Consider the following 27,918-nt stretch of genomic DNA (forward strand, 5'->3'; position numbering starts at 1 on the left):
ATTAAAATACCTAACTCACTTTCGTAGGAATCATGATTGCATTTAGCGTATGCAACAAGCCCTGTAAACCCCCTGGTAGCCCGGGAGGACAAGTGGGGTCTCGTGAGGGTTTATAGCGAACTACACCCACAAAGTTCAATTACAACAAAATATACAACTAAACTCAAACACAGTAGCAATCAAAAGATATATAAACATATAAGCCCAACCAGTTACCCAAACATGATCTCTCAAAATATAATATAATATAATACAGACCATGATAATTAATAAAAACTAAATAAAGTGAAAAAAAGGGGTAACTAAAACGCTACTATGCTGGTGGATCATCAGGTGCCTCGTCCTGCGGGTCCACAGGCTGCTCCTCTATAATAGTCAAAGAGTCTGGGAGCGGTACCTGCAAGGTAGTAAATAACAATCGAAAGTATTCATCATAACGAGCCCTTTGGGCCCGTGTCTCCTCTCGCTGTGCCCGCTGCTCCTGCTGAATCTCCGACTGCCGCTGATATAACATCTGTAGCGTGACTGGCTGATGCGGCTATGAAGATGATGATGCCGAAGCCTGTCTCAGTGGATGTTGCTACTGAGGCCGCTCGATGCGCGGGACCCGAATGTGCTGACGATGAGTCGGAATCCCCCGCTGCATGGCCACGTCAGCTGCAGTACCCTCTGGTGGTGGTACCTGTGGTCCCTGTCGGACCGGGATGAGCACCGGTGGATTGTCATAAGTACATATCCCTATCCTCTGAGTATCTGCCAACGGAAACGGCTGTGTAGCCGGTCCCAGAGTGAAGTAATCTGTCGGATATCTATCAAATACGCCCAATGTCTCTGCAATCCTGGTAATGTACGGCCCCAATGCTAACTGTGCCGATGCACCATGTATACTCTGGACTCGTGCGAACGATGTAAGGAGCAGCATCGTGATGTTGGCCTCCCTGCTGTTAATCATGGAAAGGAGGCACAACAAATCGAAGTTGCTACACTTATCGCGACCCGAATGACGACTAGCGATAGTGTAAGCAACGATGCGTTGTAAGTATCGGTGAACAGGGTTCTTGATAGCGGATGCTACCACAGAAATTGAATGTGCCCCGTTCGCGATCTGCCCCCAAAACTGAGCCAGATCAGGTTCAGTGAGCCAAAACGGTCGACCCTGCTGCTGATGTGTCGTGTATCCGCGGAAGCTCTGTAAAAACGCGGAGGTCTGAACATCCTCCCGCGTGTAGAAGCCTGTCGCGACAGCAAAATCAGGGACCGACATCTCATACACATGTCGTCCGAGTGAGAACGACACGGCATGCGGCTCGTCGAAATCGGGGGCGGTGTATGAGAATGTCGAGCAAAACTCGCGTGTAAGCTCGACATATGAAATCGAGTCACACTCGAGTACCGCCCGCCACCGATCCGACATCAATCCCTGGATAGTGGTATCTGCCCCCAAAGTACCTAATAAAACCCAATCAAACGTTCTCATAAGTAAAAGCTGCATACCTCTCATCCGCGTGTGCCTGGTGTACTCCTCGAACGGATCATAAAATCTAAGCACCTGATGAGGCGTGCGGTGTCCATCGCCCACGATATCCGCTCGCTCAACGCCCTCGATAATCGGCATCTCGTCACTATCGTAACGTATGATGCGGGGCCCAGTCCTCTGTCTCTTGCGCCTCGAAGACGATGATGGCTCAGACATATCTGCAAAATCAAGCATGTAAGTTAGATATGTCAACGGTTAATGTGGTGACAACCGTATAGCATTTCGGTCGCGGTTGTCGCACATAATTAAATAATATTAAAATAAAAATAAATAAAGACGAAAAATTCTGGGACACCCTGTGCGTATATCTAAAAACCAGATTAACCCGCCCGAATGGAGATTGAGTACGGGCGGGTAATCAATTAACAATTCAAACTACCAAGGTAGCCCCGAGATTCGATTAATAAAACAAAAAAAAAATCGTGACTCGACACAACTCGATTAACCACACCCAACCCAACCAAACAAAACAAAAGACAAACTGACATACTTGACACAAACTGACCAACTTTGTCGAAAAACGTGCAAAACACACAAGTAATATGTCGAGTAGGGTTTTGAAGTATTAATAAAATATTTTAAAAATACGTTCAAATAAACCGTTAAATATCGAACAAACACTATCATTAGTTTCATAATAAAATAATGATTTTTAAACGTGAACATCAAAACCCGACTCGTCACATTGAACAATCTCGATTAATCAACCCGAACAACCAACCCGAACTACCCGATAACCACAAAATCCAACAATTTTGATTACCCAACCTAATAACCAAACCGAACAACAGTCTTAACCCATCCGACAACTTTTATAGCAAATTAACAAATTAACAAATTTGTAAGCCTAACATCAAACTCAATCCCGTAACCCGATATTGTAAACCCAACCAACCCGCAAAATGATTAAACTACTTACTCGACAACTCAATAAACCGACTAAAAGTCAAACAGAATAATAATAATAGCGGAACTAAAACAGCAGTGGCTGGGTTTGGTGGTTGTCGGAACAGCGGCAGTGAAGATTGAACGGTGGTGGTGGTGGTTACTGGGTGGATGAGGGTGGGTAGCGGCGGTGGTGGTGAGGAGGTTGCGGTGATAAGGAGGTGGTGGTGACAGTGGTCGGAGATGGAAGGTGACAGTTGTGGTTGTGGTGGATTGTGGGGGTGAGTGGTGGTAGCAGGGAGGTGATTGTGGATGAGGACGGTGGTGGAGGACGGAGGTGGTGATGATAAAGGTAGCGGCGGGGTGGTGGTGTTCGGATGGTGATGGTGACTGGTAGTGGTGGTGTAGTGACGGTGGTGGTGGTGGTTGGTTGTGTATGGTTCGCCGGAAAGAAAGAGAAGACGGGGAAGGGAGAAGACGGGGAAGAAAGAAAGAAAGAAGAAGAGGGTATATATATCAGAAACGGGTTCGGGTCAATTGGCGTCCATCGCGATACGCAGCCCAAATCTCTTTTAATTAGGGTTTGACCCCATCGCAATACGCGATGGGGCGTTATGTGGCGTCATCGCGTATCGCGATGACGTCATATGCCAGGATGTGCCACCCTTCATCGCAATACGCGATGGAGGTAATACGAAGCCCATCGCGTAGCGCGATGGATTCTCTGACAGACTCAAAAATTTTATAAAAATGCAGCTTTTTGGCATCCCGACATCACCCTAGACACGCACAAAACTCAAAATACTGTTACATACCTGGAATACGTGTGCATAAACAATTCTTACCAAACTTTTCTATTTTCTGAATCTTCAACGAACTTCCCCACACTAAGCGTTTACTGCACAAACTCGAGACGACACTTAGTACATGACTCAATAAAATAAAACAAAACTGGACAGACACTTACAAACCCCGGGTTGCCTCCCGTAAGCGCTGAATTTAAAGTCTACAGCTCGACAATGCTTCGAACTCAATTATCTTCATAAACCGGTGAAGTTACAATAAAATTCAACGATTCCTTATCCAGCTCGTGTATGTCATTCATCTCCAAATATGGCTTCAGTCTATAGCCATTTACCACTTGCCTCAAATGATCATCAAAGTCTTCAATCTCGTACTGACCATGATTTCCAACCCTTACAATCAAATACGGGCCCGTCCACTTACTTTACAATTTACCCGGGAAGAGCTTCATCCTTGTGTTGTACAACCATACTCGTTGACCAACTTCAAAATTCTTCAACCGGATGTTAGCATCATGAACTTTCTTCATTTTCGCCTTGTAAGTGGACGCGCAATCGTATGCCTCGTCTCTCAACTCCTCGATCTCGCACAAAGCCAATTTTCTCGCTTTACCTGCATCATCATAATCCATATTGACCTGTTTAGTAGCCCAAAACGCTCTTTGTGCAATTTCAACCGGTAAATGACAATCCTTTCCATACACAAGTCTATAAGGAGTGGTTCCAATTGGCGTTTTATAAGCGGTTCGGTAGGCCCATAAAGCATCGGTCAACTTAGTTGACCAATCCTTTCGGTCCTTCCGAACAGTTTTATGTAAAATCTGTTTAATTTGCCTATTGGAAGCCTCAACTTGTCCACTCGTTTGTGGATGGTAAGGAGTTGCAATCCTATGATCAACACCATATCGTTTAAGCAATTTCCCGAATTTAAAATACTTAAAATGAGACCCCCCATCACTTATGATGGTTCGGGGGACTCCAAATCTCGAAAAAATATACGACTATGTGATCATTCGTCCTAGTGGCTATCGCTTTAACCCATTTAGAAACGTAATCGACGGCCACTAGGATATACAAATTACCGTGCGAGCTTGGAAACGGGCCCATGAAATCGATCCCCCAAACATCAAAAATGTCAAAAACTAGGATCGGGTTCAAGGGCATCTCGTCCCGCTTAGAAATACTCCCGAGTTGTTGACACTTTAAACAGTGTGTCGCGAACTAGTGAGCATCCTTAAACAATGAAGGCCAAAAGAAACCACTCGTTAAAACTTTTCGATTTCTGGCCACTAAAATGACCACCACACGCAGAAGAACGCGCGTGTTCCAAAAATGATCTGACATCCTCCTCGGGTATGCATCGTCTGATCATCTGATCTGCACCAATTTTAAACAAATCCGGATCGTCCCAGATGTACTGTTTAGCTTAGGACATCAACTGTTTCTTCTTTCTCCTTGGCCAATGCTCTGGTAAATCACTTGCAACTTTAAAGTTAACAATATGAGCAAACCAAGGGTTTTGTGAAACTGCCAGGATATGTTCATCCGGGAAGGACTCGTTAATGGGCCCATCTGAATTCTCATTTTCCACTATAATTCGGGACAAGTGATATGAAACAACATTTTCACTCCCTTTCTTGTCCCGAATCTCTAGATCAAATTCTTGCAACAGCAAAACCCATCTGATAAGCCTCGGTTTTGCATCTTTTTTATCCATGAGGTACATGACAGCAGAATGGTCAGAATATATAATAACTTTACTACCCCAAATATAAGACCGGAATTTATCTAGAGCATATACTACTGCTAGTAACTCCTTCTCGGTTGTGGTATAATTTAATTGAGTATCCGAGAGGGTTTTACTTGCATAGTATATAGCAACAGGTTTCTTGTCAACCCGTTGACCCAAAACAGCCTCGACCACATAATCACTTGCATCACACATTATTTCAATAGGTAAACTCCAATCGGGTGATTGCAAGATCGGGGCTTCAACTAATTTCAATTTCAAAATGTCAAAGGCCTTAGCACATTCATCATTAAAGTCAAACGGGGCATCCTTAAGCAATAAATTACATAAGGGTTTGGTAATATCACTAAAACCCTTAATAAACCGTCTGTAAAACCAGGCATGCCCCAGAAATGATCTAATGCCTTTGACATTGGTGGGATGAGGTAAAGTGGAAATAACTTGAACCTTAGCCCGGTCCACCTCGATCCCTCGACTCGAAACAACATGGCCCAATACAATTCCCTCTTGGAGCATGAAATGGCTCTTCTCCCAACTAAGAACCAAGTTCGTTTCGACACATCTTTTTAAAACTCTTTCGAGTTGGTTTAAACATGACTCGAAAGATGTGCCGAAAATCGAAAAATCATCCATGAAAATTTCCAAAGACTCCCCCACCATATCTGAGAAGATACTCATCATGCACCTCTGAAAGGTGGCGGTGGCGTTACGTAACCCGAATGGCATTCGCCTAAATGCGAAGGTGCCATACTGGCACGTAAACGTGGTCTTTTCCTGATCTTCAGGATGAATAGCTATCTGGTTATACCCGGAATACCCGTCTAAAAAGCAATAAAATTTTTGACCAGATAGCTTTTCGACAATTTGATCGATAAACGGAAGCGGAAAATGATCTTTTGATGTTGCCGTATTCAGTTTACGATAATCAATACAAATGCGCCACCCGGTTACCGGCCGGGTGGCGACCTCGTTACCTGAGTCGTCCTTGACGACTTGGATGCCCGCGTTTTTCGGTACTGTCTGTGTTGGGCTCACCCATGTGATGTCTGAGATGGCAAAGATAATGCCAGCATCTAACCATTTCAGCACCTCCTTCTTCACTACTTCCCTCATGTTCAGGTTCAACCTCCGCTGAGCATCGTGCGCGGGTTTGATAGCCGGATCTGTTAAAATTTTGTGCATCACAATTGAGGGACTGATTCCCTTCAAATCCGCTATCGTCCACCCGATTGCTTCTTTATTCGCAACCAGCACCTCCATCAAAGCATTTTCCTGTTCAACAGATAAGTTAGAAGCTATAATAATAGGCAATGTATTATCCTTACCAAGAAAAGCATATTTTAAATGCTTTGGGAGCTCTTTCAGCTCGACTTTCGGTGCTTCCAACATTGACGGTTTCAACCAGGTATCAATCTTCTCAGGAAGCGGTTCCACCTGAACTGACCATGGTGGACGGTCTCCTCGCACAGCTGCGATCTCCATCTGTCTTTCCTCATCTTCCAGCAACTTGTCTGTTTCCACCTGTAACCTGTCAAACAAAAAACACGTCTCCGCTGTGCCATCCGAACTAACGACAGAGTCGTATAGCGGAATGCACTCGTCAATGACATCGGCCATAAAGCACTCGTCATCGACCGGAGAGTTATCTCCACGTGTGAAAACATTAATTCTCAGCTTACGGTTACCGAATGCCATGTCAACAGTACCATTTCTACAATTAATGTTGGCATTTGCGGTAGCCAAAAATGGTCTACCGAGGATAACCTTAGGCTGTTTAGTCCTCTCACCCAAAACATAATCGAGGACTAAAAAGTCAACTGGAAAGTAAAAGTCTTCCACTTTGACAATAACGTCAGTCAATATTCCTCGGGGCATTTTCGGTGTCTGGTCAGCCAAGACAACAGTGGTGGCAGCCGCACGAAGCGGGCCAAAATCGTACTGGTCGTATAAACTGCCTGGGAGAATACTGATGCTAGCTCCAAGATCTAGAAGCTCCCGAGTCATTTTAAAATCACCCACTTGAATGGGTATAATGGGCGTTCCCGGATCTTGTAGCTTGGGTAGAAGAGCACCCGAAAAAATTGCACTCACATTGTCGGTAAAATCAATCTGTTTAGGAATCTTATGACTCCTTTTCTGTGTGCACAACTCTTTTAAATACTTAGCATAGGCAGGAATTTTTTTTATGGCATCTAAAAGAGGAATGTTAATTTTGACTTGTTTAAACGTTTCCCACATTTCTTCTTGTTGCGGGCCTCGTTTTGATGCCATCTTCGCCTTTGATGGCGCCAACAAAGCATCGGGATATGGAACAGTTTTCACCGTTTCCTTATCCTTAGAATTGTTGGTGTCATCCTTCGGAACCGATTTATTATTTTTAGTTTCACTCTTGTTAGGTTTATTTAATTCTATCGGTTCCGGCTCGTCATCACTGACGAGATTTTCGTCAATCTCTTCCACCACCCCATCAACCAAAGGTGGTGGACCCCAACCTTATTATCATACTTCTTACCATTACGTAAAATACTTACCTGATTGACGTGCTTTTTCGAACTGGAACTGTGATGATTCGGGTTGACTGTGGTGTCGCTCGGAAGTTGGCCTGCATTCTTTTGTAATTTCGCCATGTCTGAAGCGAGCTGACCAATTTGCTTCATCATTACCTCTGACGATTTATCCCGTAACTCGAACTGTTGTTTTGTCTCAACCTTTTGATCAGTCATAGCTTTCAATAACGCATCCAACTTCAAGTGTACTGACTCGTCCGAATTACCCGAGGACCGTTTCTGCTGATACTGATTACCCGAAGTATTTTCCCCCCGGTTACCATCTCTGTTATACCCCCGATTCTGATTACCCGAGCCCTGCTGATAACCGCTCTGGCGGTAAATACCCTGCGATCTGTTCTAACTCGATCCCTGAAAGTTCGGGTTCAACTGAGAAGACGCGTTCCCGTAACGAAAATTCTGGTGGTTCCTCAGGCCCGGGTGATATGTGTTTGAATTGAACCTTTGCCTTTGGAATCCCCATAAGCATAACTGACTTCCTCAGTATCATCCTCCTCGTCATCTTAAAACTCGGGGCAATTTTCTGCTTTGTGCCCGAGTTCACCACGATCTTCAGAAACAGGGAATTTTATTCCAACTTTCCCGACTTCTTTCTTCTTACCCTTTCTGTACCCAACCAGTTCACGTTCTAACTCAGCAATTCTTTCAGACTCACTCGTGACCGACTTAACCGATCTGGATGAATTACCCCGTCTTCGTCTTTCAGCTGCTGCTTCTGCCTTGGAATCTTCACACATGAACTCTAAATATTCCCAATCATCTTCCTCAGGCCCATTCAACAACTGACTATTACACGAGGCCTTAAGATGCTTTCGGTTCTCGTATGTCAAACCATCAACAAAGAACTTTACCAGTTCCCACAGTTCGATTTGGTGATGTGGGCATTTTCTGATCATATCTTTATACCTGCTAAAAGCTTCATGGAATAACTCACCCAGTAACTGTGAAAAGTGACGAATGTCTGAACGGGCCTCGGTAGTCTTCGACTGTGAATAAAACTCGTTTAGGAAGAGTTGTTGCATCTCAGCCCAGTTTCTGATACTGTATGTTGGTAACGAGTTAAACCACAGTTTCGCTTTGTCTTTTAACGAGAACTGGAATAACCGCAACTGGACTTCATCCTGATCGAATGTACCATCACCAATATACCCGCAAATCGCCGAAAAATCGGCTAAGTGTGAATACGGGTCTTCTGAAGCCATCCCGTTGAAATGAGGAACGAAATTTGATGTAAGATGGCCGAGACTTGAAAGTTTGTTGTCCCGGCACTCGTTCCTGTGGGACCAACGGGGATGCTCCGTCTGAAATAGCCAGTCTAAACCGACTGTTAGCACCATGAGCCGGGGCTATGTAATTTCTCCTCTGCCCCTCGGGGTTTCCCATACCGCCCCGGTTAACCGGAATACCACGAACTCTTCCGGGCCGCTCCGCCCGATTTACCCTTTCTCGATCCCTTCAGTGTCTGTTAGCGGGTTCATCTCGTCTTCGAATTACCGGCTCTTCCACTTCATCTTCATAATTATTTTCACCCTCAATTTCCGGTTCACCAACCTCGTTCTCGGGTTCAACCTCCCGATTTCTCCTAACCCATCGATCAACCTCATCATCAGCTGCCCGAAAACCCTCGTTCCCATTATTCTCTTCACCCTCATCCTCATCTTCAGTCGGAACACTCGATCGAACATCATCAATATTTATCCTAACTCGACGGTTTGGGTTGTTGTTTGGAGCGGATGGTCCGGATTGGTCAAGGTGAGGTTTAGGTTTCGGTTAAGGTTTCGGTTTCGGTTTTGATTTCGGGTTATGGAAGCACGAGCTGAGTTGTTTTGGTTATTCTGGTTATTGAAGTTTGGTGGGTCGGGTATGTTTTCTGGGTGAAACATGTTGGTTTGTGGAAGTGGATCTTGGTTTTGGTTATTGTTCTGGTTTTGGTTTTCGTTTTGGTTCTGGTTCTGGTTCTGTTCTTCCATTTCTGAGTTTCTTTTTTGCACTCGGTTCTGCCAAGCTAACCTCTCAATTTCGGGCTCGTAGACTAACGGAGACCGTCGGCCCGAATGCGGGTGAGCATAAACCTGTAATCTGCACAACTAACACAACCCGCGTAAAATGGAAAAATACAAAAAAATAAAGTAAAATAAAATTTAAACTATAAACTGAAAATTAAATAAAACACGAAAATCAAATAACACGAAAAACAAAAAGCGCACTAACTCCCCGGCAACAGCGCCATTTTGATGACCGTCGTTTGAGTCAATCAAAAATCTAATTATTCTAAATAGTTAGAGCAAGTAGGGTATCGTATCACAAGGAGTATGTGGTCAATGCAATTCGTGTAACAGGTTTAATATTATGAAGTAAACGGATTTAGTACTGATCACACAAGCAATAGTTTAAATTAAGGGAACTAAGCAATGAACAAGTAAACAAGTATTAAGCAGTTAACAAAGCAAACCACACCCGGGAATTCATGTAAGCAACCAAACAGTATCTCATGCAACCTAACAGATTTATTATTAACGATTAACTGAAAACTGATCAACCAGACAAAACCTTAGACGTCAACAATTACTTTACACACATTACTGGTTATCAAACAGTCCTTGCCAGTGTGACTCAGTTAAGGGTAATTGTACGTTTTATCGTATTCAATCTAACCAAACAGTTATATGACTAATTATCTAGAAACTGGTAACAGATCGTTCAGACCAACGTAAACCTAAACTGACCGAACACACAGAAATACTAAACATTAATAATCATATATCAATCATCAATAACAATACACAAGTGTTCTTAATCACATGAGAAAAAACTGTAAAAGGTTACAAACTATACATCCCGGGTGCGATTCTAGGAGATTAGCCGAGCCTAGACATCATCAAATCTTCGATACGGATGATATAGATCATGTGGAAGGTCTTGACACAAGCTATAATGGTGGAAATCGCCTCTTGGAGCTGCTGGAATCGCATATGGTTCGTCCAAACGGAGTTAGGGTTCTTTAGAATGAAAAATAACATATAAACCTAAAATTCCCGTCTGCACCCCCCATCGCGATACGCGATGAGGTCTTCAATGGTCCATCGCGTATCGCGATGGACCAGAAAGTCAAAGTTTATTTTTAACCCCATAGCGATACGCTATGGGTCTTCAAGGGAGCCCATCACGTATCGCGATGGGTCTCCTCACCAGCAAAAATCATTAAACTTCTCGTTTCACGTGATGGACATCCCGGGTCTTCATTCCGTGCTACAATAGGTCCAAATTGAGTACTTTATCGCCTGTGACCTGAAATCCAATAATACACGTATGAAGTATCGATAGTTCTAGAATACACAGTTAAAACTAAACAATAGACAAACTAAAACATATACAAATTAACCGACCATTAATAGTATCCAAACCAACATAAAAACAAATAAACAAGTACGACGAAAAGTAAATTGTTCAAAACACACATAATAAGTTCATAAAATACTACCTACCAGTGCCGCCAGTCATCAGTTACCTGTGTCCGGGTCAAACGGTCCCCACTTCCTATCCATGCGATAGCCCAAACGATCAATCTCTCGCCTCGTCTTTGCATATTCGGCTGCTCGCTGTGCATCTGAGGCAACCATCTGCTCTGTAATCCTATTAAATTAGGCAGTAGTGTTAGCTGAGAATTGATCAATAAGTCCATATATACCCTCGAAAGAGTATCGACTATCGTGTGACGAACTGGGGCCGGCCCCTGATGATGATGGGCCCCCTCTCTGATGGTAAGTTCGGTGGCGGTGTTGTCTGGGTGGTGATTTTCGTCTCTCATGCACATCCTGTATCATCATCTCTGACGGGTCTTCTGGGTCCCAAACTTGGTTGTTCTTATCACAAAATCTCCACACACCCGGGCTGATTTGCTGAACCATATGCATGCTTTCACAGTAATCAAGGTTGAGAGCTATCGTATTTGGGCTTGGAGTTCCTTCTGTGTCTGCACCATAGGCCTTGTGGAGGTTGTAGATCCAGGGACCACCGAAGATCGGGGAATTTCCTCGGGCAGTAGCATTTGACATGAAAAGTTTGCAAAATAGCATAGTGATATTGCATGGTATTTCGTTTTTCATGCAGTACAATGCCCAAAGATCTTTCAGGTTGACAACCCCTTCACTCTATCCTCTAGCTGTGACGGTATGACTCAGCAAACGGTGGATGTACCTCATGAGTGGGTAACGCAGTGCTGTGCTTTTTGAAACGCTTGGTCTATACCTTGTTGTTCCATAACTCAACTGTTCCCAAGCATCTTCCCTTATGGCACCTGCTTCTGCTTCGTCATCATCACCCTCATCTGTAAATGTTGTTTTAGCCTCGAACCAGATGTCTGTGTCAGTTTCCTCGGCCGTGTAAATACCCAAATCAACTCCTAGTTGGGTGACAGAAGTTGTATGCCAAACACCCCCACATCGGAACTCGATTGCCTTGGTATCCCACATGTCAAACTTTTTCTTCTTCATGTTGAATGAGGCTAGGAACTCCTTTGTAAGTTCTGTCACTGAACCCCCCGTTTGGCTAAAAACCCGTCTCCAAGGTCCCTTCACAATGTTCTGATAGCGGTCCCATTGGTTGACGTGTTTGAGGGTTTCTTCGCATTCATGGAAGTGGGCTTCTGGATATCTGTTGTTGAGATAAGTTAGTCTTTCGTTTTTTAGTCGGTCCTTTGTCTTGTGATTTCCGAAGACTAGGCATGCATTAACTTCGTCTCCATACTCGGCCATCTGCAATTTACACTTAATTTAGTCCAAATTCGTGAAAAATTTTCAAACTGCTGAAACAGAGAGCAAAGCACGGTGGCGTGCTTTCAGAAGCACGGCCCCGTGTTGCTGCTTCTAGTTCAGTTTCCTTTTGATGTTTGACTTTTTGGTTGACCACGACTCGTGTTGTTTTAAGCAAGGCTCGTGTTTTTAATATCGATTTCTAACTTACTCAGACTCGAACCCTCGTTTCTAACCGATTATATCAATTGGGTTTAATGGTGTGTCGGGTATTTATGCTAATACCCAAAACCCGAATTGTTTCTTTCAATTAAACCCTAACCATCAAATATTCAACAATCTGTTCATCAAATGCAAGCAAATTAACCCATATCCTCTTTGGGTTTTGACCCGATTTGGTCGATTTGAGCGATTTTAGGGTTAAACTAAACCTAAAGTGACGAATTTGGATTATGTAAGTGTTAAATTAACATACCTTAGGTTTAGAATCGAAAATTTGGTGAAGAAATTCGCAAAATAATTGAAGGTCGGCGGTTTTCGGTTCAGAATGCAGTGATATTAGGATTGGTGGTTGGAGAAAGTTATTTTATTAAGTTAAAAACTCGTAACTGCTCTGTGACCAAAAACACGGCCTCGTGCTTCTAGAAGCACGGTACCGTGCTGCTTAGTGCAGACAGTACTGTTTTGTTTATTTTGTTTATTTGTCGAGCTGGTTTGTTTTTAACTGGGTTTTTATTTTCTGGTTATTTTAACATGGTAATTAAAATTCTTAGATTTCATTAAAACATAAAAACTAAAGACATAATTAAAGATAGATGAAATGAAAAGTACAACAACAATTCTCGGGTCTTAACACATAGTACTAGCAGGAACAACTTAAACACGAAACAAAGTCAGAACTTCAACGGCCACCACTCCCGAACAAGTCCTGGATGCGTGGTGGTGCTTGTTTGGCTTCCAAAAGTTCGTCAAGATTTTTGTTGAGCGTAACGATTTCTCGGTTGAGAAAGTTAAGTTTGGAAGTCACATCTTTGTGGAGGCCATCCACAACATGGAAATTCGCGAACCTAAGCAGGTCGACTTTGTTAATTAACTCGACTACTCGAGCCTCGGTTTGCATGTTGCTCTCAACTTGATCTCTTACGATGCGTTGGAGTCTCATGATTTCCTCCTCAAGGAAGGAAGATTCATGTTGTTTCCCCTTCTTCACTGGCCTCCATTCAACCTGTTTTCCTTCCATTTAGGTAGTTTGGTGTGAATGGAATAATGAATTTATGCATGCATTATATAGATACTGGAAAGTTGAACACGGCACCGTGTCTTTAGAAGCACGGCCCCGTGCTGCTAGAGGAATAAATGTTTCTGATTCAGAGAGTTGTACGGAGTCAGCGCGTATCATGCTCAAGATTCTGGGATGACCACGGCCTTGTGCTTAGGAAAGAACGACCCGTGCTTTTTGTCACAGTGAATTTCCTTTTAATTTTTCAACACGATTCAAGATCCGGAATTTTTAGAATGACGTTTATTGTGATAATTTGGAAGTTTGGTCATCTAAAAATTACTTTTCATTAAATAAAGATCCTAGAACAATTACGGGATAAGCCCGGGTTTCCTAAGAAAAGAAAAGAATCGGGTTAAGCCTGAAGTCCTAACACATTGTGCTTAATGCACTTGTTTTACACATGAAAACAGAAAGTTAAGTTTCCTAGAGTTCCCCGAAAGGCTCTCCTCCTCCAAATGGTCCTGGTGGTGGAAAATACGTGATACCGAGAACTTGAAACTGGAGTTGCTCGTTGATGTCTCGGAGTTCCATTTTCATGTTTTCCATTGATTCGGTGAGTTGCACAAGACGCATCTCCGCAAAAAGATTCATTTCGGTGAGTTCTTTCACGAGTTCTTGAAGTTTCAAGAGAAGCTCGGTTTTGGAAACATGGCGGGCATCGTTTCTCGGATGTCGGGAAACGAGAATTGCTTCATTCATCTCAGTTGGCATGCTGAATTTTCAGAGGTTTTTGGTTTTGGTTTTGGTTTGTGCAAGAGATGCAATGACACAAGGTGCCTTTTATAACCAACAGGAAACCGAGCACGGTACCGTGCTTTTAGAAGCACGCCCTCGTGTTTTTTGTTCTGACAGTTCTGTTACAAACCAGTCTGACTGAGATTTTTGCAGCGTAGATGCCAGCCCGCATTTTTGGGCACGGGACCGTTCTTATGAGAGCACGCCCCCATGGTTTTCTAAAATTTTATATAATTTTTTTTAATATAAATATTTACAAGGCCTACTTTTGCGAAGGTCTAGGCCAGACCTTGTTTCCTTAATTTCTTATTTAAAAAGATTGGAGGGTTAATACCTCCAACACTTCTTTAAGTGGACCGTCGATGTATGGCTTTAATCTATGTCCATTTACCTTGATCTTTTGGCCGTTTGAATTTGAAATTTCGATTGTCCCATAGTCAAAAACTGATTCAACTACGTATGGACCTATCCACCGGGATTTCAGTTTTTCTGGGAAAAGACGTAGACGAGCGTTGTATAACAGTACACGATCTCCAGTTTGAAATTTTTTGTTTCCTTTTAAATGAGCGTCGTGTATGCGTTTAGTCTTTTCTTTGTAGGACCAGGAATTTTCGTAGGCCAATGTTCTAAGTTCCTCGAGCTCACGAATTTTATCTTCCCAGTTTGCTCCAGCGGATGTTAGATCAAAATTTACTGCTTTGAGGGCCCAGTAGGCTTTGTGTTTCAACTCTACTGGTAGATGACATGCCTTCCCGTAAACGAGCTTGAAGGGTGTCGTTCCTATGGGAGTTTTGTAGGTCGTCCTGAGGGCCCACAATGCGTCATCTAACTTTTCTGCCCAATTTTTGCGATTTATCCCCACACTTCTTTCCAAAATTCTCTTAATTCCTCGATTTGAGACTTCTACCTGCCCACTGGTCTGAGGGTGATATGGTGTTGCCAGTCGGTGGTGAACCCCATACCGTTCTAAGACCTTGTCCATCAGGGTGTTACAGAAGTGAGTACCTCTGTCACTGATTAGGGCTTTCGGAGTACCGAATCTTGAGAATAACTTTTTTAGAAATCGTACAACTACTCGAGCATCGTTAGTGGGAAGAGCTTGTGCTTCTACCCATTTAGATACGTAGTCGACTGCTACAAAAATGTATTTATTTCCGAATGAGTTAGGAAATGGCCCCATGAAATCTATCCCCCATACATCAAAGGTTTCACAAATTTGAATGCCATTTTGAGCCATCTCATTTTTCGATGAGATGTTCTCGGCTCTTTGACAAGCATCGCATGCTTGTATCAAAGAATGTGTATCTTTGTATATAGTGGGCCAGAAAAATCCTGCATCAAACACTTTCCTGACCGTGGTGGCGGTACCATGGTGTCCACCTGTTGGTCCTTCATGGCAGTGTTTGAGAATGTCTAAGGCCTCCTTGCCTGCTACGCACCTACGAATGACTTGATCCGCACCTATTCTAAATACGTATGGATCTTCCCAGAAGTAAAAATTAAGATCGGAGAAGAATTTCTTCCGCTGTTGATGGGTAAGTCCTTTTCTAAGGATCCCGCAAGCTAAGTAGTTTGCGAAGTCGGCATACCAAGGACTTTCGTCTTTTTCTTCTATGACTTCTTGAATGTGCATGAGGACTTCATGTGGGAAATTATCATTGATAATTTCTTCATGAAGTTCTTCGGGAGTTGGACATTCTAAACGTGAAAGATGGTCTGCGGCTACATTTTCTGCTCCCTTCTTGTCTTTAACCTCGATGTCAAATTCTTGGATTAGTAGGATCCATCGGATGAGTCTGGGTTTGGCATCTTGTTTGTTGAATAGGTACCGTATTGCGGCATGATCGGTGTAAACTATGGTTTTGGAAAGAACTAGGTAGGATCTAAATTTTTCAAAAGCAAAGACTACTGCTAGTAACTCTTTTTCCGTTGTGGTGTAATTTTCTTGTGCATCGTTAAGAGTTTTACTGGCATGGTAAATTGGGTGAAAGTGTTTTTCATTGCGTTGTCCGAGTACGGCTCCAACTGTAAAGTCACTTGCATCGCACATGATTTCGAATTGAAGGGTCCAATCGGATGTAATCATGATTGGTGCGTTGACAAGTTTGTCTTTTAATATGTTGAATGATTCAACACATTCTTCAGAGAAGACGAATGGTGCGTCTTTCTCCAGAAGTTTGGTCATAGGTCTAGCAATTTTGGAGAAGTCTTTTATGAAGCGGCGGTAGAAGCCTGCGTGTCCTAGAAAACTTCTAATGGCTCTGACAGAAGTTGGTGGTGGATGTTTGGATATGGTTTCTATTTTGGCCCTATCAACTTCTAGTCCTGCTTGGGGTATCTTGTGACCTAGAACGATGCCTTCTTTGACCATAAAATGGCATTTTTCCTAGTTGAGTACTAAGTTTACTTCTTCACACCTAGCCAACATTTTGTCTAAGTTTTTCAGACAATGATCAAAGGAGTCTCCAAAGACTGAGAAGTCGTCCATGAAAACTTCCATAGAGTGCTCGATCATTTCATGAAAGATGGCCACCATGCAACGTTGGAAGGTGGCTGGAGCATTACATAATCCAAATGGCATTCTTCAGTAGGCGAAGGTTCCATACGGACATGTAAAGGTGGTTTTCTCCTGATCCTCAGGAGCGATGGGAATTTGAAAGTATCCAGAGAATCCATCAAGAAAACAGTAGAACATTTTCCCAGATAATCGCTCAAGCATTTGGTCGATGAATGGAAGTGGGAAATGATCTTTTCTTGTGGCGTCATTAAGCTTCCGGTAATCAATGCAAACTCGCCAGCCTGTGATGGTTCTCATTGGTATCAACTCGTCCTTCTCGTTCATTACGACCGTCGTTCCTCCTTTCTTGGGTACTACTTGAACTGGACTTACCCAAGGTGAATCCGAGATTGGGTAGATTAATCCGGCATCAAGCAGCTTGATTACTTCATTCTTCACAACATCTTGCATGTTGGGATTGAGACGTCTTTGATGTTGGACCACGGGTTTGTATTCTTCTTCCATGAGGATTTTGTGAGTACAAAAGGAGGGACTGATGCCCTTGATATCTATGATCTTCCATGCGATAGCCTTCTTATGGTTTTTGAGAACCTTAAGAAGTTCGTCTTTCTCTTTTTTGAGAAAGGTGAGATGAAATAATTACTGGAAGTTGGGAGTCTTTTTCTAGAAAGGCGTATTCGAGATGTTTTGGTAATTCTTTTAACTCTAAGGCTGGTGTTCTTCAATTGATGGTTTTGATTTTTCATTACATTCAGTGATATCATATACTATTTCTGATGTATCCTAATAGTTATTGACAGTATTGAGATTATTATTTTCTAAATTGGGTTTGGTAATAGTGTCAGTTAAGATTTGCGTTTCTAATGAGGTATTAATGGAATATTTTCACACATAGAAACTCACAATAGAATCGATTATGTCGACACAGTATAATGTGTCATCGTGATGTTGAGGATATTGCATAGATTTTCCTATGTCAAAAGTGATTGCCTCGTCATTGACCCTGAGAGTGAGTTTGCCGGTGCAAACATCAATTATAGCCTTTGCGGTGGCTAAAAGGGTCTTCCTAAAATCAGAGGTACACTTTTGTCTTCCTCCATGTCTAGAATCACAAAATCTAATGGGAAAACAAACTAGTCTATTTTGACAAGCATGTTTTCAACAATACCCCGAGGATATTTAACAGATCGATCAGCTAACTGAATGCTCATGCGGGTGGGCTTTGGTTCTCCTATCCCTAGTTTTGCAAAAACCGCATAAGGCATTAAATTAATACTAGCTCCTAGGTCAGCCAGGGCATTAATAACAGACAAATTTCCTATGAGACAAGGGATAGTAAAACTCCCTGGATCGGTCATTTTTTGTGGTAGCTTGCTTTGGAGGACAGCTGAACATTCTTTACTCAAGGTGACATGCGAGATCTCCTCCAGCTTCCTTTTGTTGGCCAGCACTTCTTTGAGAAACTTTGCATAGTTCGGCATTTTAGCAATGGCTTCGACGAAAGGTATGTTGATGTGGAGTTGTTTGAAGATTCTAAGAACTTCCCGTACTGAGCTTCCAATCTCTCCTGTTTCAGCCGTCCAGGGTATGGAATAGGTGGAACATAAGTTCGGACTGGTTCCTTAGGTTGTACGGTGCCTGTCGGGATCAGTCTTTCCTGCATTTTCTCAGGGGATTCCTTTTCCATAACTGGTTCTAAAGTTGGTGAGGCAACAGTGGTTGTGCCACTTCTTAATGTAACAACGTTGGCTGCTGCATTTGGGTTTGTTATAGTGTTGCCTGGAAGAGCGTCGGGTGATCTTTCTGACAATTGTCGGGAAATCTGTTCGATCTGAGTTTCTAGATACCGCAATGATGCTTGTTGACTTTTGAGGTCGGCTTCATGTTTTAACAATACTCCGCTGATATCAACAGCTCTTGAGTCGGCCTTCTTCTCTGCTTCATTTGTTTTGGTTATGAGTTGGATTAACATCTCTTCGATCTTTGAGTAGCTCGGGTTTTGATGGTTATTGGAACTTTGATCTTGGAATTGAGGTTTAGGCTGGAAGGATTGATTCATCGGTCTTTTTTCGAACTCGGGTAAGGGTTAAGTGTTGCTTCCGTCTTTCCAGCTGAAATTCGGGTGGTTTCTCCATCCTGAATTGTAGTTGTTGCTGAAAGCGTTGTTCTGTCGAGCGATGAAATCGACTTCTTCCATGGCCATGATGACTTGTTTGCAGTCACTAGTCTTATGATTTTCTCCACACGTGTCACAGGTGAGTCTGGTTTTTGATAGCTCAGCTTGAAGTTGTTCGAATTTTTTAGAAAGGGCTTCAAGCTGTGCTGTGACAAGAGTGTTGGAATAAACGTGGTGTATTCCTTTATGGGTATGTGTAGATCTTGGTGGTTTGTAATCGAAACTCTTCTTAGCGGCCTTCTCCAGAACTTCAAATGCTTCGTTAGGTGATTTGGATCCCAGGTCTCCACCAGCGATCTGGTCGATGGCCTGTTTGTTTTGACTGGATTGTGCGTCAAAGAAAGTTTGTACTTGTAACCATACGCTCAGTCCATGATTTGGACATCTTCTTAGAAGACTTTTGTATCTTTCCCATGCTGCGTGTAACGATTCATCATCACTGGTCCGGAATCCGGTAATGCTGGCTTGGTATTTGGCAGTTTTATCGAGCGGAAAATATTTGAGGAGAAACTGTTCAACCATCTGGTCCCAAGTGGTAATGGAACAGGAGGAAAGAGATTCTATCCATTCTAGGTCTTGGCCCCTTAGAGAGAAAGGAAAGAGTTTAAGCTTGATTTGATCTTCTGAACAGTTTTGGATTTTAAAGGTTCCACAGATTCGTAGGAATCGAGATATGTGAGAAAGAGGGTCTTCGTCGAGGAGACCATGAAATTGAACTGAATTTTCCACCATATGAATGGTGCTTGATTTGATTTCGAAATTTTCGGTAATTTCGGGTGGAGCCACTCCATTGCCATAGCCTTCGAGGGATGGCTTGGCATACTAGCTCATGTTCGGCTCATTGTTCTAGGCCGCCATCATTTCTTCGGTTTGATTTTCTCCTGATGTGGTGGCGTCTACTGATTCTTCTTTGATTGCTTCAGCGGTTTCTGCTGTCCGTTTACGTGCTCGTCGACGGAAGAGTCGTTCCGGTTCAGAAATTGGAGAAACAAGCTCAGGCTCAAAAGTAGAGGACATACATGGGACTAAATCAAAAGGAACACTAAAGTAAAAGTTAGCTAAAGTTAGTCTAAATTAAACTATAAGTTAGGCTAAGGTATTTTAAAACTAAACTAAGGTCTAAATTAATTAAGCTTAAAATAATGTTAGGTAAATAAAGGCAAAAAGTAGGCTAGCCGTAAAATTATATATTGTAGTATTTAAAAAAATAAAGGTAAAACAAAATAAAAAAGAAGTTAAAACTTTGTACAATTATAGAAAATGATTAAATTAAAACTTGGATCGTTCTTAGAAACGTACCGTGTCCCCGGCAACGGCGCCAAAAACTTGATGCGTGTGCGCGTGTAGTAGTATAAAATATGATGGATGGAATGATTTGCTTTTGCACAAGATCGTGTTTTAAATTTATAAAAGTGATTTCTACAAAGACTAAACACACACAAAATAGGCAAGTGTACTTATCGTATATGTAGAATAGTATTGGTAAGAACCAAGTATCGATCCGTGGACACAAAGGTTTCTAATAATAAATCGTTGTTTTACTTCAATCGGAGATTTTAATCATTTTGGGGTTAATTTTTTTTTGAACTTTTTATAAAATATAAATACTTATATATAATATATAGGTGACCAAGACAAGAGATTCTTAACGAGTTGTTCAATTATGCGAATGTTACCATCTAAGATCAAGAATCCACTCTATTTTAGCACTGATAATTAATATGTAGACATGTGATAAACTTGTCGTAGCAATATATGATAGATAGCTCCTTAAACCTTAAGTGAGCATCTTTGGCACTAAGGAGATGGTATGCGCATTTTAAAGTCCACCATTTCCTAATGTCATACCATCTCAATGATGTCAATTTAAGTTGGCAAGTAGTTTTGTAAAGTAGAAAGATTAGGATTGACTTCGATTTCTCAAATACCAATTCTAACAACTTCAGGTGGTTGTAGTTCATCACACAACTCCCCTTGGTTGATTTATGTAGGTTATAATTACACATTCCATTAACATATGGTTTCTTTAACTAATTTGATATCCTAAGCAAAGCCATTTTCGGATTACCAAGGTTTAGAAAAATACACCATAACTTATATCTCATCATTTCTAAGTACAATATAAGGATCCATGTTTCGATAATGTATCAAAGTATTTCTATCTTTCAAGAACATGAATCGATCATGAACGATTGCCAATAGAATTGGCAACCACCAACTTTGAATTAGTGATTTAAGATGGTGAAACATTTCTCATCAAAAGATAATTGTAATATAACCATGTACTTTACTAGACTACACCACATGTTTTATATAATTATCAAGTAAAACAAAGCTTCTTCATAGATTTTAGATGGTAAAAGGAGTTTAGCTCATAACGAGCATGATGATAAACATTAAGATGAATGATGATAACAAATACATGATTAAACTTGGAATGATCTAACCAAATGTAGATGAATCTTCCTTCTTAATAATGTTGATGATGGTTGATGATGATGGTTAATGGTGATGACCTCCAAGCCTTCAAACTCTTCACTAAACCTTCTATGTGAGTGTTAGTGTGTTTTTATAAGAGAGAATCGGATAGAAATATTTTCAAGGCACACCAAATGAGTGCAACATTAGCCACTATTTATAGGCAATCTGGAGTGTGACGCACGGCCCCGTGTATTTTTATGACATGTGCCAGATTTATTTTGTCGTTTCTGGAAGGTAGGCACGGCCCCGTGCTTCCAGAGGCACGCCCCCGTGCTTTTTAGTGACATGTGCTAATTCTTTTTTGTCGTTTCTGAGAGGTAAGCACGGCCCCGTGTTTCCAAAAGCACGGCCCCGTGTCCAGCTGTTCACTATTTTGTCTTTTCTCGTAGATTTTTATGTCTTTTTTGAAAAGTGACCAGAAGTACGGCCCCGTGCTTCCAAAAGCATAGCCCCGTGTTTCCCAAAAGCACAGCCCCGTGTTTTCTGAAAGCACAGCCCCATGTTTCCTGAAGCATAACACCATGTTTTGCTGTTTTCTTTGGTTTTTCTTTGTTTTTTCATTTGTTTCTTCGTTTGAGGCTTGGATTCACCTGAAAATACATTTTAACATGATAAGTAGTTATTTTAACTATATTATACGGTAGAAGTTGCAGTTTTTAGAGATTATTTGATGCTAAAAAGATGTATATTTGTATATACATCAGCACCACTCATCTAACCCATCCAAGCCATACACGCACCACCTCCACCTCCCCAACAAGCAATCTCAAGTCAACCATGAAAATCAAGGGCGAGCTTTCATGATGAATGCAAATCAAGCTCAAGTGGTAAACGATGTCATAACGGTATGTTTTTTGTCACACCCCAAACCACGGCCTAGGTGTATGACACATATGTTGGTACCACAATTGAAATTAAATCAGAGTTACGTTTTAATAGTGGAAGTCTTTAAAACTTATGGATTTAAAATGTAATATTTACATACAAAAGACGGGATTTAGAAGTTCCCGTATATGTAGTTTAAAAGATTACTTGTTTAAGTTTTACAAAATAAACCACCATTTACATTATATTATATTTAACAAAAATATCCGAGCCATCGGATTCTTGCACTTCGTCAATCCAAGTGTTAACCTTGATCACCTGCAAAATGTAAGAAAATACGTCAGCAACGAATGCTGGTGAATATGCTGACGCTAAAAATATTTCCTTTACTTAATCACCCCTCGAGACTACGTAGGTCTCGGCCCAACGTGGCTAAGGAATAATTAAGTTAAAATAACACAATTCATAAATTCAAGTCTCTATACTCGGTTCCCCCAGCAAACACCGCAGCGTTCGACTAGTTGAGTGCCTATACGTATACACAAGGTCATACTCCCCGCAGGCGAGCGTAATTGTGACCAGGTGTGATGTGCCCACCACATATGTAAGGATCCAAACAAACGTACACGATAGCCTGAGGCCAGTATTTATACTCTTGTTTATAAATGTTATAGAGACACCTAGTCTCATGTAATGTTTTTCGTATAACACGTTGACTCGTTTGAAAACAAGTTTGTAAAAGTTGGGGCGTATTCACCTTTTGATTAACACCAAAACTTTCACCACGCGTCGACACGCTTTCCAATACTAATCACCATGATGTCGGGGAACAGCAAACTCCTTCTTGGTTGATACGTTGGTGGAATGTTGCCCGAACTTCGGGGAACAGCAAACTCCTTCCACCATTCCAAGGTTCTCCTTTGAACATGAGGGCAGAATATTGAATCTTCTCTTGATCGGAACATTTGTTTGTTATTACAATCATCTCCATTTCTTCAAGCCACCTCACGGTTGTGATGGCTCCTTTGTCACCATGAATTCCTTTGGTCCATAGTACTTGAAATCCTTGAACGAACATCCTCCAATCTTTAATTTCTTAAACTCTCGACAGATTCCACCATCGGCATTCCATTCATGAACACTTTCTTCTAGATGAGATGGTCTAGAACGAGGTTTAGAGATAGATTTTTGAGAAGGGTTAACAGATTGCGATTTTCTAGATTTCCTAGATTGGGATCTAGCATCGGATTCTTCTCTAACCGCATCTTTGATCATTCGTTGAATTTGATTCATATACTTATCGGGGATTATTTCATCTTGTTTATTTTCAGGTTCTTTCTCTTTCTTTTTCTCTTTTCTTTTGTCGACTTCTTTTCGAGAAACCTCATGATTATTGCTCGATTGAGACATTATCTTTTTATTTTTTTTATCTTTTCTTTAAATATGAAATTAAACAAATTCTTTTCTTAAAACACACATATTTATTTATTTCACATTATATATATATCATATCATGATATATATATTTATTTTACAAAATTTATTCATATATATATCATTCACTTGATATATATATATACCTATCCTTATTACAACATACATTACACACAAGCTATATTACACACAAACTCTTCACACTCCATCTCTTCATCACACATTCTTCAATCTTTCATAAATTTCTTCACAACCTTGGTTAACTTGTTACATTTTCGAAGAAGCGTCTCTCCTATCTTCTTCTTTTTCTTCCCATCAATAGCTATCTTCTTTCGAAGGTCATCCGTCTCATGTAAGGCTCGATCTAGATGCTCCTCCTGTGAGTGGGTAATGTCATTGGGATATCTGTAGCGGGGTGGTGGATCACGGTACCCTATCATGACAATGTCGAAATGGTTCTTCGGATCCGGATATGGTGATGCAGTCACGTCGGATTGATAATTGAAGAAGGCTTCGGCAGCCTCGTTTTGCTCCCCGATTTCAATCGCTTGATCTTCAGTTGATGGGATCTCACCTTGATACGATGGGAAGCTTGATGATGCTATACCTTTGAGCTCTTGAAGAAATTGCATGTAGGGATCAACAGAACCATAACTTGGGTTTGGATGAGAATATGATTCTTCCATCGGTGTCGTCACCTCATTCGGATTGTCGGGGTATTACTCCTCTGGATCTTCTTCTATCTCCTCCTCTTCTTCCGGATCTTCTTCCTCCGAGTCCTCTTCTTCCATTATTTGAGCAGTCTCTGTTGGTGCATAATGTCAGTAGTTCATAGTCTAGTGTCTGTAATCCAGTCTGTAATGTTAATTGAGTTTTGTTTATGTTTAAGCGAAGTTACTGACAAGTTCGCTTATCAGGCGAACTTGTTAGTCAAGCGAAGTTAGCAACAACTTCGCCTGAACATATCAGGCGAAGTTGTCGTGTATTTATAAGCTAGGTCACGGCTTGTTTGGTGTAGTTGAAGTTAATCGTATACAGACGTGTGTGAGTCGAGAGACGTGAGAACCAGAGAGTATTGAGTCTGTATTCAGTGATTATATCACGTGTTTCGGTTATAATATAACGTGTGTTCGTTTATTCGTATCGTGTGTTTGTTTGATTCGTGTTCTACGCTCGTAACAACCTACGCAGGGATTCCGCACATGTGTAGATCGAGATATCCCGTGCAGATCCATCCAGGGAACCTACAATTGGTATCAGAGCTATTGCTCAATTGTGTGGTTCGGGATATTCACGCGGGTGTAGAAATAGTCCCGTTTCGACTATTCGCGGGACGTGTTTTCTGTGTTTTTGTGTCATTCTTACCTCCTACCATCGTATTCAACCCTTTACACCGTCAAAAACCTCGAAAAACCCGGAAATCAGATCTGTAGAAACTTCGTGTTCATCAGGCGAAGTTGCCGTCGCTGTTAGTAGGGTTTCGACGAAGATATAAGGTTAAGCGAAGTTATCCACAACTTCGCCTACCTTCTCAAGTTCGCCTAACTCAAGCGAAGTTCTCTACAACTCCGCCTACCTCCTAAGTTCGCTTACCTCAAGCGAAGTTAAGAATCAGCAAAGTTCTTCAGCGAAGTTAAGACTTAAGCGAAGTTATCCGTAACTTCGCCTACAGTACTTTTCAGAAGAAATTTTTTTTTTTTTCGGGTTTCTTAGTTTTTGAGAAAGATGTCGTCAATTAACATCTCAGAGTTAGTTAAGATGGAAGTAGAAGCAGGGTCAGCTACTAAGGCCCCAAAGTTGCTTAAAGGAACCGACTTCGTTGCTTGGAAGGATCGGTTCGAACAATATGTCAAGTACCTGGATGCGAAAATGTGGGTATGCATCCAGGATGGTTATATTCCACCAACTAAGGAGTACGAAGGTCGTGATCAGATCAAAAAGTACAGCAAAATGGAAGAAGAAGAGAAAAAGATGTATGAGGCCGAGAGCAAGGCTCATGCTGCTATCACTATGGCTCTTCCACAAGAGATCCTTCATACTTTTAGAAAGTACAAGACAGCAAGAGAGCTTTGGGAAGCTCTTGAGAACCGGTTTGAAGGAAATGTGGGAATCCGTGCTTCGAAGATCAAATTGCTCAAAACTCAATTCTCGGTCTTCAAGTATCTGAAAAATGAATCACTTGATGATATCATCACCAGATATTATCATCTGATGACTGAACTCAGCAACTATTCAATTGCATACAAAGAAGATGAGATTGTTGAGAAGCTTCTTGATGCTCTCCCACCAAAATGGGAGATGTATACTGTGTTGATGAGAGAAGATAAAGACTTTGCTGACTATGACCTTGAGACAGCAGTTAACAAGCTCCGAACCATTGAGCTTAACATGGTTAGAAAGGAGACACCTACGGATCAGGTTCAAGATCCAGGTATGTATGGTGCTAAAGTCAACTCTAGTTCAGGTTCGAAGACTGAATCAGCTGCCTACTACTCGAAGGGAGAGTCTGGCGCCAACTCATCACATGAGGGGCATGTGTCAGTCAACACGAATGGTGATGTTTGCTTTGTAGCAGGTGGATCTAGTGCATCTAAACCGCAAGCAAGCAAGAGTAGTTGCTCTCCAAGTATTCCTAGCAACAACTACTCTAAGATGCCTATGAGTGTCAAATCTGCTGAATAGCAGTTTGCTCTCTATGCTTCTTTTATTGCTTCCTATGAGAACTACATTCAGGGGAAGATTGTTGATCCAGCTATGTTGGATGAAGACTATGACCAGATTGATGCTGATGATCTGGAAGAAATGGATCTGCAATGGCAGATGGCTATGATCGTGAGAAGAGTGAAACGGTTTATGAAAAAGAACGGAAGAAAGTTTGTCGGTGGAAGGCCAGGGTTTGACAAGACGAAGGTAAGATGCTACAACTGTCAGCAAAACGGCCACTTTGCTAAGGAGTGCAGAAATGAGCGTGTAGAACGTGGTCAAGGCAAGTCTACACAGCATAATGGGGGTAGTAAAGATTATAGTGCCATGATTTCCAGAGAAGATGGTGAATATAACTGGAACCTGCATTCTGAAGAAATCTTTGAACAGGCAAATTTGGCGAATGTGGAAAATGAAGAAAGTGAGAAAGCTACTGGAGAAGAAAAAGCTTTAATGGCTGATGCTAAAGACCAGCTCTCCGAGGTATGTTCTAAACCTACTTGTTCTAAATGTGAAAACTTGTCTGAGCAATTAGCAACTATAACTGATCAGTATGTTAGTTTGGATGCTGAGTTTAAAACTCTAAAAGAAGATCATCATTTTACAAAAGCAAGAGAAAATAGCTATAAAGTTAAAATAAAAGCTTGTGAAAAAGATATTAAAAGTCTAAAAGCAAAACTTGCTGAAAAAATTCAAGTGATTGATCTAAGCTATGAAGTTTTGGAAGAAAAAACCAAATTAATAGCTGAAAGAGAAAAACAGATTGCTGATCACCAGGTGAAAGTGGTGGAACTGAATAGAAAACTTGAGCAGTTCAGAAATTCCTCTGCTATTCTTGATCACCTTGTTAGTGATCAAGGTTCCTCAGTTAAGAGGGGAGGAATTGGTTATCATGAGGTTCCACCACCTTATAATCACAATTACACTTTTAATCCTAGTAATCAGAAATCTGTTGACTTTGAGGTTGTTCAGACAGTTCCAATTAAGGTAACTAGTAAAGAACCAGATGTTAGTAGAGGCGAAACAAGTCCGCCTGTGTCAAGTGTTAAAATTTCTGTTCCGAGTCCGGTCTCATCAGATTCGGATAAGTCATTCGAGTCGGGTAAGACAAAGGAGGAGGTTGTATTACCAAATAGTGGAGAGAAAGATAAAACAACTAAAAAGAGTTCTCCGCTAAACCCTTATGTCCCACCATATGTGAGACGAACGGGCGGTAGTACAGCCTCGACATCCAAAACAACTGTTGAAAAGAAAGTTGAGCATAGGTGTTGTTTTAAGTGTAATCAATTAGGGCACCTAGTTGCAGATTGCCCTCTGAAGCAGCGATTCAGAGGTGTGAGGCATACCAAAACTGAGACTAAGCCTAATGGTAATTATAATACTGGTAAAAGTGAAAACCATTCAAAATTCAGAAATCAGACTAATTCAGGTTTTCAAAGAAACCAATCTCAGTTTCACACTGCTGATAACC

General features: G+C 41.6%; 1 protein-coding gene across 1 annotated transcript; it reads right to left on the minus strand.

Annotated features, from left to right (window-relative positions):
- Positions 1 to 313: 313 nt before the first annotated feature.
- Positions 314 to 27,918, minus strand: LOC143555456 (uncharacterized). Its single transcript, XM_077045000.1, has 4 exons — positions 27,908 to 27,918; positions 4,705 to 7,852; positions 683 to 1,695; positions 314 to 397 (listed from the first exon to the last, which is right to left on the minus strand). Exons 2-4 carry the CDS (start codon positions 7,244 to 7,246, stop codon positions 314 to 316), a joined length of 3,639 nt encoding a protein of 1,212 aa, XP_076901115.1. The 5' UTR covers positions 7,247 to 7,852; positions 27,908 to 27,918.

The sequence above is a fragment of the Bidens hawaiensis genome, unplaced genomic scaffold, assembly GCF_021521415.1.
Source record: "Bidens hawaiensis isolate Kalapana, Puna unplaced genomic scaffold, B.hawaiensis_p1.1 tig00018132_1, whole genome shotgun sequence".
NCBI classification, from domain to species: Eukaryota; Viridiplantae; Streptophyta; class Magnoliopsida; order Asterales; family Asteraceae; genus Bidens; species Bidens hawaiensis.

Excerpts from the sequence above, each read along its gene's own strand:
- LOC143555456 (XM_077045000.1), bottom strand. The coding sequence starts at position 7,246 with ATGGCATCAAAACGAGGCCCGCAACAAGAAGAAATGTGGGAAACGTTT. Across the intron at positions 1,696-4,704 it reads TGTTAACTTTAAAGTTGCAA|ATATGTCTGAGCCATCATCG; the intron begins GTGATTTACCAG and ends TTGATTTTGCAG. Across the intron at positions 398-682 it reads CGGTCCGACAGGGACCACAG|GTACCGCTCCCAGACTCTTT; the intron begins GTACCACCACCA and ends ACTACCTTGCAG.